Source organism: Pogona vitticeps, chromosome 5 (assembly GCF_051106095.1).
Source record: "Pogona vitticeps strain Pit_001003342236 chromosome 5, PviZW2.1, whole genome shotgun sequence".
Taxonomy (NCBI): Eukaryota; Metazoa; Chordata; class Lepidosauria; order Squamata; family Agamidae; genus Pogona; species Pogona vitticeps.
In genome coordinates this window covers 55,015,931-55,034,692 of record NC_135787.1, presented here as the reverse complement: position 1 = coordinate 55,034,692, position 18,762 = coordinate 55,015,931, and the positions used below count along the sequence as shown (strand labels likewise).

Below are 18,762 nucleotides of genomic sequence, written 5' to 3'. Positions count from 1 at the left end.
CAATATTTCTTTCTTGCTTTGCATTTTCTCACATGCTTAACATCCAGCTCTGATCAAACTATTCCTGCTAAGATCTTACTGGTGTGGAACAGAACAGTATTACTTGCAAAGCATGGTTCTGGCACTAGCACAGAAAAATCAACTTGCTTTTTGCACCACTGCATCACACTGAGATATGTTCAATTTTATCTACATCAAAATACTTTAAAATAAGAATATTGACTATGTAGCTAATATTTCATTTTATTTTTATTCTGGGGCTTGTTTTCTGTTTGTAATACCTTTTAATATTAGCTGTGAATGTAATGATCAAAAGCACGAGATCAGAAAGCGCTCAGTTCAAAATTTCAACTGGCCATTAATCCAGGGTGGCCTAAGCCAAGTCACATTCTTTCCTCCTTGGTTTTCTAATACTAACCTAAGGCTGATATAAATGTTACCAAGAAAGCGCATGATGTGAAAAAGGATTACATAAAGCACTTTTGCACAGAAAAAATCATTGGTATTCTAAAATTCTGATAGAAGTTCACTGCCAGTCTTGAGATCACTTGGAATGTTTTAATTATTATGGCTGAAATCTTATTGCACTTGGCAGTATTATGACCATGGAAGTCCACATTACATGCCTCACTGTGCAACTGGGTATACAACTGAACTTGTGGAACAGCTGCAGGGCTTGACTTCTGCCTTGGCATGAATTTGAAATGGCTTGAACATCTTTTAAGTTAGGCACACATAACTACAGAACAGGGTTTTAGCCTATGTCTACAATTCTTAATTACCGGCGAAGCTGTATCCTGTATAATCACGTTAAAGAACATCAGCAATGCTCCTTGTGAGGCTGTTAGCATGACAGCATCTTTTCGTAAGGCAAATAGTATGATAGTTATCCATCTGGGCTCAAGACTTGTGTACAAAACAGTCTTCTAAATGTTATTATTGTATACTTTTGCATCTGAACCAAACACATTTTACATTTACATTTTACAGTTCATATTTTAGAGAAAGAGCCTGCACCAATAATATGGAAACAGGCTCAGTTCAAAGTAATGGCATTTTTGTTTCCAGCAGGTGATTAGAAAGGCTGCCTACAACGGGTTTTAGTTAAAAAGGTAACTGGTTCCATACTATCTTATGTACATTTGTCTACAAGCAAGTCCCAATGCATTCAGCAAGACTTATTGCTAAGTGCAGCCTACATTTAAGAACCAGCCTTCACCGTGTCACTGATCCTTTAATACCCTTACCTTCATTTCAACTTTTAAAGAACAACCATGGAAAAAAATCTACGTGGGTTTATTTGGAACTTTAAAATCTGAATTCAGCTTGGAAAACAAAGATGCCACCTCATGTCAAACACTACAGAATTGGGGTGTGTGTGGGGAAAACAGATTTCTATGATTTTGAAGCCAACCAAAAGATTTATTCATCAGCCAAGGTATCTCAAGGCTGTGAATCTTCAGCCCACACATACTTTCTTTCAGTTGGATCTTTCCTTAAGCAACTGTATAGAACAGCACAGCTCCAAGAAACCTGGTGACTGCTGACTATTGTTTCAAAAGATAAACTACAAGAGCACATTCTCTTGCAGGTAGAAGGCCTCAGGTCCAATCTCCAAGGAGGGTTAGGAAAGATTCTTGCCTGAAACTCTGAAGAGCTACGGCCAATAAGAGTTGATAGTACTGAGTTAGATGGACCATGGCCTTAGTATAAAGCAGCTTCATGTGTTTATTTTTAAGAGGCAATTCAAACACTTCAACAACTCATTAAGAACTAACTCACTATCAGACTTAACAGTGCAATCTTGGTTTTGTCTATTCAAAGGTAAACCCCTCTGAATCAAATACTGGCTATACTAAGACTGTTTAAATGTTGCTGAACTACATAGTAAAACAGAATGGCCAAAATCTTGTTGAGTAATTAAGCCTGTGATAGTCGATTGGCTTAAATTGCAGCAGCTTCTTGCTCACAAATAGCAAATCCCTGCTTGGATTTTTGGAGTCCGGCGGAACTCCCAGAATAGGGAGTTACGAGATCTGTAGCCCAAGAAATAAAAAAATCCCATGCCTAGCATTCATGATAAGAGACGGGAGAGAAGACCAACAGTCAAAATCTGTCTCGAGGATTATGAAAAGGGTAGCTCTGTGCAGGCACAGACCGTAAGTGTGAATGTACAGAGGGCCTGAAGAACCAGGAATACTATAGTGAATTACAATCCTATATGCAGTGGTCCCCAACCTTGGGCCTCCAGAAGTTCTTGGACTTCAACTCCCAGAAATCCTGGCCAGCAGAGGTGGTGGGAAGGCTTCTGGGAGTTTCAGTCCAAGAACATATGGAGGCCCAAGGTTGGGGACCAGTGCTATATAAAACTACAGTAGTCTTATGGAACTGCAACCCAGTCTTGACCATGGTTTGAGCTGTTTGAGATCTTCACAGTTAGACCTTGGTTTACAGCCCTTTGTTTACTTTCATTTTCTGTTTGCTCAGCACTCATCGTTGGATTCCCCTCTCCACAGTAAAACAGTCTCTGGAAATTGAGCAACGATTACAACTACGGTCTGTCAATCGAGACATCACACAAAACCATTGCAAGCACAAAATTTTGTTTGAACACTATGGTTTCTATGTCTTTTCCATTCTATTAACAAACAATAGCTTGTCAATTCAGACATCAGGCCAGTCTCTAGGAAAGCTGTAATGAATTGCGGCTTGCCACACTGCTTGAAGTAAATGAGAAATAATGTTAACAATGAAAAACACCCCTCAAATTAAAATCTCTGCTACACAAAGGCCTCTTTGAAATCCACATTTCAACAGTCACTCATATTTGTAACTGAAGAATGTACAGTACAAGAAATACATTTCTGGGAACATCAGGCACTCCTCTGCCCAAGAGCACCTGGGATAGATCTACAAAAGATGTTTCTGGAAGACATTCCACATTTCAGTATCTTACAAAATCCTTTTCAATGGAAAAGTAAGCTGGGCATTAATAACCTTACACACATTACATACATCACACACGTGTAGGTGCAGCAACATCAATAGTATTTATTTAAAATATTTTTACCATGGAAATCTCATTTATGAGCTGTATTTTTCCCAAGAAAAATAACATCAGAATTCTTCATCTGAATACCAGTTACAAAGAAAGCTTCAGCACATCCAAAATAGTCTTTTTGGTCTGCCAAGTCTCAAGTTCATTTATTTAGTGAACACTACTATCCATTTTCAGATCAGATTTGTTCTTGTCATTCTTCACAGAGTAGATGAAATAGGTTAAGGTGTCCTTTTCATTCACGGGAATTGTCCGGAAATGACATCCAATTATCTGCAAGAAAAGTTTTGCTTCTTTAAGTATCCGTTACAACCATAAAGAGTACAAAGAAACAGTATAAGTGATTTCTTATATATCAAAACTTACCCTGAAATTACTTACTAGAGCAAAAGGAACAAAATTATCAACTTATATTTAGTACTTCATACACATACATACTTTTGAAAGGCATTTAGCATGCTTTTTTCCTGGCTTCAAAGAATACAGATGATCCTTCAAACTTGTCCAAAGTAACTGAGGAACACAATACTGCCCCAATCCTAGTTATTCTGGACTGCATGAATACACAGTACAATACAATAATCGCAACTATTTCTGTTTGTTCATTAGAAACAGAAAGTGGAAAGAGTATGGTTCTGACTCACTTGGTTTTTCAAAAAGGGGGAAAATTCTTGACCAAACAGGAGATATTTCTCAATTATATATATGTACACACACATATGCAGAGTACTGCTGTTAAAAAGTTTATTTGCTAAAAGTTCTGAAGGAATGTGGAAGTGCAATAGACTGCAAAAAACTAGTAGACTTGTTTTCTTTTTATAGTGTAGTTGCTTTTTAAGGCATAACAACTGAAGTTTAGTACAACTAGAAATGTTTGCTTTCTCTTGAACCTGTTGCTATAGAAGGAATTCTGCTAACTATGCCAGTGGCAAGTGTCTCTACTGCTAACACACTTCTATTTCCCGATTCGCTCCCTTATGAACTCCTAGCACTCTGCAACATAATTAGCTGTCAGTTTTATTTATTTTTCCACTGTGTCTCCAAACGTCTTTTTTAGATGGAATTAAAGGTAATTCAGAAGTCATCAATGTGATATGATGTTAGTCTTGTCACTTTGCAGTGACACTGAATAGAATCTGGCATTCTACTGCTCAGTCACCCAATCTGGACATACTTTCTGAAGATTTGACTGTTTACTAGAGTGTTTCCATCTGACAACAATTTGAATGTTTTTTCTTTGAACTGCTGTTTTAGGAATTTGAATTGTTTTAGATTCTTTTAATGGGACTTTATTTGTTCTGCTCTAAAAATCTGTCAATATATGGCAGATCAAAAATACTTAAAGTAAACTTTTCATATAGTCTAATCCTATGTAATTTATCCAGATGTCCCACTGCTCCTATGCAAATGCTCACAGGACAGTAGCCTAAGTTCATCGGAAAGACAGATGCACAGCCACCACCATGGAAGAGTAACAAGGTTACTAGGCTAGGGAAATGGCAATGAAGTGACAGAAAGGGAGGAAAACAATACTCAGCCAAGACAAGAAGGGAATCCTCACTGTACAAAGGCTGAAGAACCACAGTTCAAATAAGCCATACTGTACAACACCTCTGGTTTTCACTGAAATAAAGATAACCAACATGACACATACTTCAACAAGCTGTGCCTTGTTAAGACCTGGTCTGGTCTGCAATTTGAAATGCCTTTTGTATCTTCTTAGTGTGTTTACTTGCAACTGAAAGAGATCAACCTAAAATGAAAAATATAAAAGAAATTAAGGCCAGTCTTTATTTTGTTTTATCATATAGATGCTGCTGAAATTTTGTGTGATGAATACACTCTCTCCCCTCTCTGTCTTCACTGTAACAGGCTGCACTGTTTTACTGCAGAGTTTCTATCCCGGGACCAATTACTATCAGGAATAGGCAAATGAAACACTTCATACTGAGAGCACTTCTAAATAAAGAACTCCCCATACTAGAAATCAAAACGCACATCATAGCCCTTCTGTCTTTTCCACCTTATTTAATTTTTCTCAAGAAGGAAACAGATGGAAGAAGTGGTGGAAAACAAAAGTAGGATAAGAAGCAAAGGCTGATGTAAAACAGCCCCATAAAGTTTAGACGATGGGACAGGACAAGTGGCTGGGGGAAAAAAAAACTTATCCAAAGGTTATCCACACCCTAACTATAATAGGTCATATATTTTGCATGGCTGAAGTCCTATTCACAATCCCTGGGAATTCTTGTGGTAATAGCCAGAAGAAACTGGAGAAAATCTTGGAAAGCTGCAAAGTAGATACTAGATTGGATGCACCAACAATTATGAGATAGTACAAGAAAATCTGGTATGTGATGATGATCCATAGTGCAACCTATTAGAAGGTAACTTTAAAAAGCTGGTTTTAAGTGGGGCCCATGTAATAAGACTGGTACACAGTCCAGTCTTAGTAATGGGTTCACAGCAAAATACATACAGTCAGCAAAATCTCAAATGTCTAGCTAGTGACCATAAAATATTGCTGCTTATATGGTAACTTCAGATCCTCACTCTTTTCAGAAAGCCTAAACCAAAACATTAAGGTAATCATGCGAGCTACTCTACGAAAATATGCAATAACTGATCATAATACCTAGATCAGCTTGTTTCCAACAAGACATTCTTTTCATAAGGCTTATGTAAATTAGTCTGTGTAGAAAATAGTTAATAATCTACCTCTGGAGTGTCGATATCTTGCACAGGCGAGTCACCGTCATCATCACTTCCTTTTCTCTTTCTTCTGTTCCGGACACTTTGAATTAAGTTTTTGTGGAAATCACAAATATAAAGATGCCTTGCCTAGAGGTTTAAAAAGACATATTAATAATGTGCAACGCTACAGAATTTTCAAAATTTCAACATTCAGAAAATGTAAGATATCAATAGTATGCAGCAAATAAATCAGATCACATTAACCACAAACATACTTGATTACAGCAAAATCTGCCAGAGAAAGTTCAGTACATTAACAAGTTACTGCAGTGCAGCCAACTTGACTCAGGAAATGCTTGTCACCAGTACTATATTCCCACTAGCTGACTAATGACAGCAAAAGTAGTCAAGTAAACCCTTTTTACATAGAAAAGCAATATTCAAGACACTGGCATGATAAAAACTGGCTGAAATCCAGTAGTAACTGCAATTAAAGTATGTGGGTATTTGATGGGGGCAACACCTATGTACGTTCCATTCATGCAGTGGGCCTACTCCAATGTACTACTGATTTCAGACTCTGAGTTTTTAAAGAACAAGAAAGTCTTCAGATACTGAATGTTCAGCTACACATTATTCTTAATGATTTAATGAGTTAAATATCAGAAGCAGTATTTCTGATTTCTAGGACTATACTTTGTGTCTCTTTGAATCAAATATCCAGTTATTAGAGATGCAGTGACCAGTAGTTCCTACTGTGCAAGGTTAAAAAATGTGGGGATAATTTAATATGGATGTATTCATAGCTGAAATTATTACTTTGACTATGGAAACTGAAGTCCTAGCCAGAACACATGAACAGCAGAAAGCTAAACATATTTCATTCCACTGCATCAAGAGAGATTACTGTCTAGAAAGTATGTTTAAAACTGCAGGCTAAGGCTGTACAGTAATCCTAAACCGACTCGGCAGGGAGCTGGTCTCACTGAACAGCCTAGGACCTATGATTAAAAAGAGCAGGATAGAGCAGGAGATCTCCTGAACACTACAGTACTTCGAAGGCAGACTTTCACAAAGCACTAAGGTGCTGAACAAGCAGTGCAAATCAGCGACCTCCCCCCACCCTTCCCTCCAAGCCAAAAATGCCAGTCCTTCTCTCATGCTCTTCGATAATGGCGTTGCATTTGTTGCCAGCTATTAACAACCTCCGGTTGCCGCCAGCATTTAACAACGCACTTTTAAACTGCGTCAGTACAAAAAGGGGAGACACTGCTAATACTTGTTCGTTCCGGTTAGGAAGCACAAGTACTGTATTGGGCTCTGCATTAAGGAACTATAAACCGACAGACATAGATGCACTTCGCAGGTTAACGTCGTCTGACTTCAGGAATGTCTGCTGCATGAAATGGGTTTCCGTCCCCCCATTATCCTTTAAGAGGAAGCACTGAGTTGGAAGGCACGGCCAGCTTCTGCGCCTTCAACTCAACGAGGAAAGAGGGGTCTGGCAAGAGCCTGATGGTTGCCAGGGGGAAAACGACACAGTGGCAAAGTGGGACGTGCAACACTGCAGCATAAGGCGGCGCAGCCAAGTACTGTACTGCCCTCTCCAGAGGAACAGAAACACTCCATGAAAACACGCAAACACACACCGCGCACTCGGCAGAATAAACGAAACAAGACTCCAGTTTGTCTGATGCGCAGCCGTTCATGCGATCGCGGTTTCCGAAATACCACGCTGATGACTGCACGGGGGGGGGGGGGGGAAGGAAGGGTCGGGGGTAGAAAAAAGCCCGAGCAGTAAGGGGCGAGGCTAGAGGAGGGAGAGGAGAGGAGCTCCTTTCCACCCGCACTCACAAAGAGTAGGAACTGAAGCGGATCCGCTTTGGCCACGCCAGCCACCTCTCCATGCAAAGGCAAACAAAACAGAAAGAAAAAAAAAGAACCGCGCAACATCCAGCCGTTCAAGAGCAGCCAGGACGGGGGCGAAGGGAGAAGAGTATGAAGACAAAAACAAACCCGGATGCCTCGAGTTTCCATACTTTGGGGACTCCTAAAGTCTTCCCTCCTTGTTTCACACCCCCCCTTTCAAGGCTCTATCTATGACTGCACAGGCACACACACCCGCACCAAAACAAGGAATACATCTAACTCACCTAGATTAGGAAGGGAAATCGGCTTTAAGGCAGGAGCAGCAGAAAGGAACTCGGGTTCCTTTTAATTGCAGAAGGAATGAAACCGGCCAGATTGGCTTACAACTAATAGGGGAAAGCAAGAAGGAGACGCGTAGCCTTCAGCTTCCCAAAGAAAACCTCTTCGCCCATTCATTCCCCGTCCTCGCTTTTGTTTCTGCCTTTGCCGCCGCCACCCCCGGTGCGCAATTTGAGAGAAACATCCAGGGCTGGCGACATTGCGCTGAGTGAGGAGAAGGGAAAGAGGAGGGGAAAAGGAGAGAGAGAGAGAAAGAGAAAGCCCGGGGATTTCTTCAACTGCAACGCCAACAAGACGATCCCCTTCCAACACGAGCAAACCACCGGGCACCCACAAGCGGCGGCGGCGGCCACTTACACTCTTGTCCAGCTCGATCTTCACCTTCTTTTGCGAGATGCTCTTCTGGATCCGCTTGCTGAAGCTGGCGTTGCCGGCCGCTCGGCTGCACCGCTCGCCTTCCTCTCGCAGGCAACACAGCTGCCCGGCGCCGGGCCCGGCCGCCCCCGGAAGCCCCGCCGAGGCGGCCGCAGGGGCCCCGGCCGCGGAGGCGGCGACCCCGAGCCCGGCCGGCGGCTGAGGGAGCGGCGGCACCGGCGGCAAGGGGGGCGGGGGCGGCAGGATTTCCACCGCGGCGTTGGCGGCGGCGTTAGCAGCGGCGTTGGCGACCACGGCTGGGACGGCCGCGGCTTCTCCCCCGCCGCGGGTCACTTCGTCGGGGCCGAAGCCGTTCATCGCCTGCTGCCTGTCTTGGCCCGGTCGGGGCTGCGGGCTTCCTCGCCGGCCACCTCCGAAAGTAAAGTCCCTCAACTGGGCGGCGGCGGCGGCGTTGCGGCTCCTGCTCCGCTCCTCCCGCCCCGCTGCCCTCTCAGACGCCGCCTCCGCCTCCCTTTTGTCAAACACCAGGAGTCGGAGGGAAAGGGAAGCGGAGGAGACAAGGAAGGGGGCGAGGGGCAGCCGGTCCCGCTCCGCTCCCCCTACAGCCCCGGTCGGAGCCAAGGCATTTGGGGGGGGGGGGGTTCAAAGCCGCCCCTCAGCCCCGGCTCAACTCCAGCGGCGCTAGCAGAAAACGCCCGCTCCGCTGCGCACCTCCTTCAACTTGACACGGAGAGAAGAGAAAAAGAGAAGGGGGGGGATAGAAACCTCCCAGCCTGTCCCCCCCCCCCTTCTTCCTCTCTAGGTAGCCAGCTTTGCCCTTGTGGCTGCGGCTGCTCTGCAGCAGTCCTTCGGCCGACGTAATTCAAGCTCCCGCTCCCCTCTCCTCCGTCGGAGCGGCGGCCCGCTCAACTCCGCTCCCCTCTGCCGCCGCCTCTCGTCATGTGCTGCTGCAGCACACTTTTCAGCTGTTTCCCCATTGCAGTAGCAACAACCTGCCCCCCGTGTGGCTCGCTCTGTTTTCTCTCTCCTCCGTCCGGTGGGCGCTCACGGGAACCGTAGTTCCCACCGCCGGGTTTGCTGACGGCCCGGGCGGGAGAGGAAACTACCAGTCCCGAAAGGCGTCGCGGTGCAAAGCGGCTCCTTGTGAAGTCTATTTACAAAGCGAGCGGACGCGGAGGCTTTGCGGCTTTTCTTTCGGAGCGCGCACAGGCAGGCCATTTTAGTGGCTAGGCGGCGAGGGGCTTGCAGGCGTTTGCTGGGGAGGGAGCGGGGGGGGGATTTTCCGTTCACCCAACGTGGAGCCGGGAGGCAATGGATAAAACGTGCGCTCGCTTTCAATTCGCATGGATGCATCCGGTGCAAACACCGCCGCGTCCCTCGCCGTCCGACCGGAGGGGAGAGGGATTCCTAGTTACACACGGGGGGGGGGGGGCGGTGCTTCCCCGTCCTCCCTCCCCTCAGAAGCGGGGCTGCGTGCAGCCGTTGATGTTTGAAATCTGCGTGCTTGGGGAAAGTTGAAAAGGGAACAGCTGCTTCGTGCCGCGGCTTGCAATCTGCTCCTCCTAGCCATTCCAAGGCTCCCGGAATCCCGGCTTTACTGCTTCGATGACACAGCAGAGCTCCGGCACCTCTAGATCTTGCCCGCCAGTACTGTAGGCTCCCTGCTTTCATTTTTTCTTTTGTATTTTGCAGAAGCACATTCGGAATAAAGGCCCCATTAGCGTGTCTCTGCCCGCGCGCGAGAAAACAACAACACAACTCTGCGTTGTCAGGGGTGTAAATCTAAAAGGGAAACATTGGGCGGTGTAGGAAAAATGGCAGTTTGGCTTTCCATGACTACGCAGGAGTTCCGGACAGACAAGCCTGTGTCAAGTAGACTGGGCTACCTCAGGAGGAAATTTTCAGAAATATAATATAGCCACTGTGAGGTAAAGTTGTATTTGGAAGGCGGGCTTTCAGTTTAGAAAAAGAAAGCGTGTAAAGAGACTTCACCGGGAGGTAAAGAACTGGACATAATATGGAGGAAATGGGCAGGCCTTTCGCTTGCAAACTTTTAACTCGTTCAAAATGCTGCTGACAGACAGACAGCAGACAACTACTCTATGGGAACACAGCTTGTCTGGCTGTTTCTGGGCCCAATTTTAAGTTCTGGGCATGTAGACAGCGATAGAGCTCGGGTCCTTGGCTTTTCACGCCTGGGAAGGTCTTTGTCTCAGTCCCACCATCGTTAAGAGGGCCTTTGGTGAACATGGGAGAGAGGGTCTTTCCAGCTGCTTCTCCCAGGCTGTCCAATGCTACTATGAAGACAGGGTGGGCCTCTTCCCCTTTTGTACTGTAATTATGCACAGGTCTTCCTTTTCAAACAAGCTCTTAAATGATAACTTTGGTTTTAGGAACACTGAGTTTACAGTATTGAATACAAGGATTTTAAAAATGATTTTTAAAAGTATTTTTAATGGTGGTTTAAAATATTTTTATGTACTTGTATTTTAAAGTTATGTCATGGCATTTTAAATTGGGATTATTATATAAATTTAATTGTTTGTAAAAAAACAGCTTGGGTTTCCCATAGGGAGAACAAAAAGTGGAATAATCCAGATTCATGAAAAGGGAAGCTTTTCCACACAGTATGTAAATGAATGTTAAAAATTGCAACTACAGTGGTGCCTCACTCAACTATTGCCTCGTTAAACGACGAAACCACTTGACGATGAAGTTTTTGCGATCGCAAAACAATGTTCCTATGGGGAAAATTCGCTTAACGATGATCGGTTCCCTGCTTCAGGAACCGATTTTTCGCTAAATGATGATTTAGAAACAGCTGATCGGCGGTTCTAAAATGGCCACCCGCTGTGTTTTCAGGACAGATTCCCCGCTTTACAGGCAGCGAAAATGGCCGCCCATATGGAGGATCTTCGTTGGACGGTGAATTTTCAACCCATTGGAACGCATTGAACCGGTTTCAGTTGGGCTTTTTCGTTTTGCAAGACGATGTTTTCATGAGACAGCGATTTTCACGGAATGAATTAACATCATCTTGCGAGGCACCACTGTATGAGGTATTGTAATGATCTGTAGGTTGGATGGCTTTAAAGAACTAGAAAAATTGTGGAGGATTAAGTTTATGAATAACAACTACTTGTAATGGCTATATATTGCCTCCAGTTCCTGAGGCTGTATGCTTCTGAGCATTAGCTATTAGACAGCACAAGTGGGAATCTGTTATTTCATCAACACCTTGGTTTTTTGGTCATCCATCTGCTTTCCAAACAGAATGCTTCTGATGAAGAATAAAATAATTTGGGACCCTTCTAATATTTTCAAATTGAACCTGAGGAATTGGACATTTAATTTAATTTATTTAAAATATTTTTATCCCACTTTTCTCCTTAAAAAGGGCCCAGTTGGTCTCTGTGGACCTATATCAAATTTGTCTAAGTGCTCTCTAAATGTGGTCAGATAGAAATTGGAATCCCACACGTGGAGGGATCCAGTTCAGGGACAACTGCTCCTTCTGGACAAAGGGTACAAAATAGGAACAGGATTCACACTTGGATATTTTAGACCCACATTTGTTGGACAAGCTGTATATATAAATTAGAGTAGTGGAAATACTAGAGATGGGATATTCGTATACGAATATGAATATCCTGGACCCAGGTGGCCTGGAAGCCCAGGTGGCCTCCCTGAACTGACCTGACCACTTATGAGTTGCCATGTGTAGCACATGGCTGGTGTCCTGCTTGTTGCACTAATCTCAGAAGTAGCTGAGCTGGGGCATCCTCCCTCCCTGTGCTGCTGAACAATCAGCAGCTGAGTGAGGAGACTCATCCTCCTTCCCCCTGGCTGTAGTGGCCAGTAATGCAGGGAAGCTGAAAATTGCTAGCCAGGCTATGTCCAGGATTGAAATGATGAGCAGAACAATGGCCGGGTGCACACCACATGGCAACCCATAAGTGGACAGATCAGTTTGGGGAGGTGGGACCGCACTTCCCGGCCACCTGGGTCTCTAGCAAACACCATCCACTTTGATTTGTTCTGAATTGTATTACAAATCAGAACCAATTTGTTTCAAGCCTGTATCTAACCTGTCCAATTCAATCTGTATCAAAATATTTCATAATATTTGAATGAGTACAGTGGTGCCCCGCATAGTGAGCGCCTTGGTTAATGACGAATCCGCATAGCGATGCGTTTTTTGCGATCACAAAAGCGATCGCATTGCGATGTTCTCAATGGCTAAAAATTGCTTTGCAATGATCGGTAAGCGTTTCGCTTACCGATTTTCGCATAGCGATGTTTTGGGAACAGCTGATCAGTGGTTCCAAAATGGCCACCAAAAATGGCTGTTGGCAGCGTTTTTGCGCCCTTTACTCACTTACCGGGCAGTGAAAATGGCGGCCGCATGGAGGATTTCCGCATAGTGGTGAGTTTACAGCCCATAGGAACGCATTAAACGTGTTTTAATGCATTCCTATGGGTTTTTTTGCCCCGGATAGCGACGATTTTTTTGGAACGGATTATCGTCGCTATGCGGGGTACCACTGTAGTGGGGAAAAACATGATCATGGGGAACATAAAGGGGACTCACATAAGATGAGACCAATTACTCTGTTACCTCCACTGCACGCCAAGCTCCCACCCATTTCCTTCTTTCCCCGCCAAGAGCCATACAATTTGTCACAAGTTCTTGGTCAAGTCCTCATTTTTATAGTCATTCAGCCACACTACTCTTGTTCATGCTGGGATGGGAGCACCTGGGAAGATACAGGTATGGTGGAGAGTTTGACTAAAACCATCTCAGTCCCTCAACACCTGTTTGGTCTCTCAGACTCTGAGGTGCTCTGGAGAGCTTAACACAAAAAGAAAATTCCCAAGGCTAGGCACTGAGAATGTGCTGGCCTTGTGAGGTAGTTGACACCACCACCCCCACACACAAACACTGCAACAAATCCTAGTAACTGGACAAGGCTAGTACTGGTTTTAGTACCTTCAGCCCACTCAGTCAAAATCCAGACAACTGGCTTCAAAGGATTTTTGTAGTTTATTAAAAAAAATAAATGAATAAAAAGGAAATAAATTCTAAAAGGATAAATGGGAAAATAGTCAAAACAGTTATAAGAAACAGGTTTTCAAAATGTAGAAGCAAATATGCACACAGACTTGCAGCGCTCAGGAAGAAAACACCTAAAACATTAAAAGCGATTGTATCATATCTAACTCCTACCTGAGTGGAGAGATAGCGTATTTCTGGGTATGCACAGAGTGCAGTCTCCCACCACAGTAGCATAAGACAGTGAATGGGCCCCAATCCTAATTGCAAGTCAAGCTGAGCATCTTCAGGCAGCAGAGGAGCAAGGCATCCTTCTACTCAGTGACATGCCAGCTAACTCATTTCCCTAATTCTGTTTTTATACAGGTGTGATTGGGTTCCTTAGTTAAAGTAGGCGGGCCCAGGGTTTCGGCGGGAATGACAGTCGGTGTAGACATTACGGTTCCCAATGGTTTTGTTTTATTATTTCTAACATCAAACAGTTCGGGACCAGACGGGTCCAATAGCTCAACATTGTTACATACAGCTATGACATCACCTGCCCGTCACTGCTGAAGCTGTGTGTCATCTACCAATGGCGTGACAGAGGGTGGAACATAAGGGGTGGAGCTGTTGTATATAAGGGGAGTGAATGGTGTGTGAGGGTTTCAGATAGGGCTTTGAGATAGGGAGATAGGGCTTGGAGATACTGTGAGATAAGAACTGTGCTATATAGTGAGGGTCTGTGAGAGTGTGTATGTGATTGTTATATTATTATAGTGATTGCTTTATTATTTATATTCAAGTGATTTACCATTCCTTTTGTTTGTACACAATAAACCTAAGTTTTTATTTTGAAATCATACTTTGGCCTGAAGCTTCACTTGAAGGAATGGTTGGTGGCAGTGGAAACGAAGAGTGATAGAGTGTGACGTAACGGCCCCTTTGTGAGGTATCAGGTGGCTGTTACAGGCATCAGTTAACAGATTGTACTTTTTAGGTTTAACAACATTTTTAGCACTTTCATTTCTTAAAACTTCTTCATCCCAAAAGGGAGGGTTATGGTCTGGCTCTTCACAGGAGCGCTCAACACTGCGCAGATTGTCCCGCAGCAGGGATGTTTCACCACGGAGCCCTCCAGCCTGGGCAGAAAGGGGATCTCGTAGCCCTCCGAAGGTTGCGAAGATGAATCCACTATCTGACTCCATCCCTTTCTACTCCCTCCAGCACTTAACTTCTTTAACTCTTTGGGCAGAGGCAACAACCCGTCTTTCCTTCATCAAGTTAGGAAAGTTCTTTACCAGGCTGGCAATTCGTTCCCTCTCAGCTCCAGTCTCCTCCGTCTGGATTCATCTATCCACTCCATCCAATCTGTCTCTCCCTTTTTCCTCCCCCTCTTTTATCATCCCATCTCCATTCCTTAAACTCCTCCCCCCAGTCCTTAGATCTTTCCGCCAGGAACACCTCTATAGCTTTATTCGTTCTGCCTTCATCGTCATCCAACTTAATCAGTTCTCCCACCACACATCCTTCATTCTCCTCCATCCTGTATGAGGACGGCTCACTCTTGATCTTCGGCTCACAACAGGTTAATGAGCTTATGAAGCACCTGCTATCCATGCATCTTAAGTCCTTTTCACAGAGGCAGATTCCTGACTTAATGCTATTGCCATCACCCAAATCTATGTAAATCGTTGGGAAGAAGTGGGCTTAGTCCTTTCACATCAGGGTTAAATATAAAGTATTAGTGACCTTTTGGAGCAGCTTTGATATGTCCTCTGATAAAGATAAGAATGGCAAGGTCTGTTCCCCAGCTCAGTCTTTCCTTTGAAGTGTTCAGTAGCAGGAGATGAGATGAAGGTGTGAACGAACTGTCCATTTCTACCCTGACCTCTATAAGGTCAGCTTCCCATGCTCACAGAATCACAGAAGTGTCCAACAACCAAATTTCGTATTTCATTAGTTCTCAAGCTAATGACGCAATTTACTTAAATTAACTCGGAGGAAGGAGGAAGAAATACCCCTGGTCAATAGCTTTATTGCCTAAGTAGTACACTTCCTCATGCCTTGTGTGCTACATTTGCTACATGCCCCATCTAGAATACAGGCACATGTAGCAAAAAGAGAAAAAAGGCAAAATGTTTCAGCAAACCTTCCTGCAGGCATTTAAAAAAAGGTGAAGTACAAAGGTGGAGGGAGATTATTCCGTTACTGGTAGTTACACATTTCACACACATAAACACTCAGTCAAATGGATTGAGATCTAAAGCTGCCTAAAAGCAAATAATTTATCTGATGCACACACTACCTCCTGAAAATTAAAGTGATGCAAACAGTGATCTCTCTGTTCCAACATCTTTTGCAAAATGTTTGCTAATCACAAGATCAGGGAATACCCTCCCAGGGGCTCCATGACTAAGATTTCCAGGAGAGGTCGGACTTTTCATTAGTTTCTTCTGTCTTGGGTTTGATGGTTCTTATGTCAAAGCATTGCTTTTATTTTCCCAGTGAGCATTTTTTAAAAAAAATCCCAAAGCAATATTTGGCATTTTTGAGAGCTTCAATTTGGATTAGACAAACTTCACCACTAACCCCCCTTTCACTTTGGAATCTAGATAATTTCTGAATCTGAAACACATACATAAACACATGTACAAATGTTCAAGAGACAGAACCACTAGAAAACAATGTTCACAAATTTTGTTACACAAAAATGGCTTGGATAAGTTGCACGTATCTCAGTCTATTTAATCAGCTCATGTATCTATATATTTTATCTACCTGTACCCTTTTCTTCTCTGTTGAGATGTATTTAACATTTTCTGAGTTAGTTGACTATGTATTTTCCCCATTATGTCTGTACAGGAAAAGGGTGATTATTGTGATAAGAAGAAACCAGATTCTTAAATTAACTTTAAACCATGGTTTCAAAATTCAGCATTGTTCTGATCCTCTAAGCACCATTTCTGGCTGTGAAGCTAAAGGTTGAGGAGTTTGATTACTGACTGTGCCTCCCTAATGGGCTGGACTCAATGATCCATAATGTCTCTTCTGGCTCTGCAGTTCTAAACTGATTATATTTCTTAGTTACAGTATCTAAGAGGTGTTCAGTTGTTGAAGTAGATAAGTATTTGATTCAGAAGGGCTGCTTCATTATTACTTCTACTGATGAAAGGGCAGTTCTTAATTTTCTATGGGCTTATTAAATTTTTTTCTTTAAAAAAGTTTTTCTATTGATGTATCTGAACTGATTAAAAAGTACCGTATTTTTGCTCCATAAGACGCACCCGACATTAAGACGCACCTAATTTTTAAATACCAAAATTTAAAATAAAATAAAAATAAATAAACAGAGAAAGTCCCACGCTGGGACTGCAAAAAAAAAAAAAAAAAATTACCAAAAAACAAAACAACATAGAAACATACCCCCAGCCCAAATCTACCCTCCAAAACCCACCCAGAACATTTTTTAAAAAAAGTAAAACAGCACCTTACCGGTCCAAAGCTTCTTGGAGGTCCTCAGAAGCCAGCAATGGTGGCGTGGGGGGCCCACCGCGGGGCCTTCGGAGGCCTCAGAAGCAAGCGATGATGGCCTGGGGGGAACCCCGTGGGGCCTTCGGAGGCCTCAGAAGCCAGCGATGGTGGCGAGGGGAACCCCGCGGGGCCTTCGGAGGCCTCAGAAGCCAGCGATGGTGGCGTGCCCCCCGTGGGGCCTTCGGAGGCCTCAGAAGCCAGCGATAGTGGCGGGAGGGGACCCCCGTGGGGCCTTCGGAGGCCTCAGAATCCAGCGATGGTGGCCTGGGGGGACCTCCGCGGGGCCTTCAGAGGCCTCAGAAGCCAGCGATGGTGGCGTGGGCCCCCCGCAGGGCCTTCGGAGGCCTCAGAAGCCAGCGATGGTGGTGGTGGGGGATCCCCGTGGGGCCTTCGGAGGCCTCAGAAGCCAGCGATGGTGGCGGAGGGGCCCCTGCAGGGCTTTTGGAGGCCTCAGAAGCCAGCGATGGTGGCGTGGGCCCCCCGTGGGGCCTTCGGAGGCCTCCGAAGCCAGCGATGGTGGCGGGGGGGACACCTGCGGGGCCTTCGGAGGCCTCAGAAGCCAGCGATGGTGGCGGGGGGGACCCCTGCGGGGCCTTCGGAGGCCTCAGAAGCCAGCGATGGTGGCGGGGGGGCCCTGTGGGGCTTTTGGAGGCCTCCGGAGGCCTCAGAAGCCAGCGATGGTGGCGTGGGGGCCCCCGTGGGGCCTTTGGAGGCCTCAGAAGCCAGCGATGGTGGCGGGGGGGATCCCCGTGGGGCCTTCGGAGGCCTCAGAAGCCAGCGATGGTGGCGGGGGGGCCCTGTGGGGCTTTTGGAGGCCTCCGGAGGCCTCAGAAGCCAGCGATGGTGGCGTGGGGGCCCCCTGTGGGGCCTTCAGAGGCCTCCGAAGCCAGCGATGGTGGCGGGGGGGACCCCTGCGGGGCCTCCGGAGGACTCAGAAGCCAGCGATGGTGGCGGGGGGGCCCCCGTGGGGCCTTCGGAGGCCTCTGAAGCCAGCGATGGTGGCGGGGGGGACCCCTGCAGGGCCTCCGGAGGACTCAGAATTCAGCGATGGTGGCCTGGGGGGACCCCTGCGGGGCCTTCCGAGGCCTCTGGAAGCCTCAGAAGCCAGTGATGGTGGCATGGAGGGGACAGTATTCGCTCCATAAGACGCATACACTTTCCCCCCAATGTTTTTGGGTGAAAAAGTGCGTCTTATGGTGCAAAAAATACGGTAATACAGTATCAAGAAGGCAAAAGACAAATGGAATTATACAGCAAGCCAATTTTTGGCTAATTGGCTATTGTCACTGTTTAAAATGAGAAGTGAAGACCCATTTCTCTATACAGTCTTATTAGCTACTTCAGTCAATGCAGTTAGATGCTCAGTAAGTATCTTCAGAATGCACTGATGAGAGAACATTGAGGCACCACAGAACAAGGGGGATTTCATAAAAACTATGTGTCCATTTTCCCTTAAAGCTATCTTATCTTAAGTCAAGGAGGCTTTGAGAAAAAAAATACTGTGGAATGTCTTTAAAAGCTAGACATCTAATTAACTTTAAAGCTTTCTTTTCTGTCCTTTATGTTATACTGAGTTATTGATTGGAAAGTGATATTTGCCTCTCTCCGAGTTCAAAATTATGTTTTAGAAAGCTGATAGAAGATAAAATATATTTTATAGTAACCTTCAATTTAAAGCAAATTGGTAGATCTGAAATTAGCCCATTTTGTTCATTCATACAGCTTATAATTGCATACCAAATATCATCAGAATACACTACGTACTGGTAGTATTCTTTCAAATAACTATTAATATTTTTCTTTTAAAATGTTTTTGCTGTACATTGTTTGGTATTCTTCCTGCTTTCATTTTGAATACTTC

The 18,762-nt window shown here is 44.8% G+C and overlaps 1 protein-coding gene across 1 annotated transcript; it reads right to left on the bottom strand.

Moving 5' to 3' along the window:
- Window positions 1-3,027: 3,027 nt before the first annotated feature.
- SAP30 (Sin3A associated protein 30) lies at window positions 3,028-8,971 on the bottom strand. The gene is made up of 4 exons (XM_073001450.2): window positions 8,318-8,971; window positions 5,777-5,899; window positions 4,713-4,811; window positions 3,028-3,331 (listed from the first exon to the last, which is right to left on the bottom strand). The coding sequence occupies exons 1-4, from the start codon at window positions 8,690-8,692 to the stop codon at window positions 3,209-3,211; spliced, it is 720 nt and encodes a 239-aa protein (XP_072857551.1). The 5' UTR covers window positions 8,693-8,971; the 3' UTR covers window positions 3,028-3,208.
- Window positions 8,972-18,762: the final 9,791 nt, after the last annotated feature.

Excerpts from the sequence above, each read along its gene's own strand:
- SAP30 (XM_073001450.2), bottom strand. The coding sequence starts at position 8,692 with ATGAACGGCTTCGGCCCCGACGAAGTGACCCGCGGCGGGGGAGAAGCC. Across the intron at positions 4,812-5,776 it reads AAGATATCGACACTCCAGAG|GTTGATCTCTTTCAGTTGCA; the intron begins GTAGATTATTAA and ends TTTTCATTTTAG. Across the intron at positions 3,332-4,712 it reads ACAAGGCACAGCTTGTTGAA|ATAATTGGATGTCATTTCCG; the intron begins GTATGTGTCATG and ends CTTTTCTTGCAG.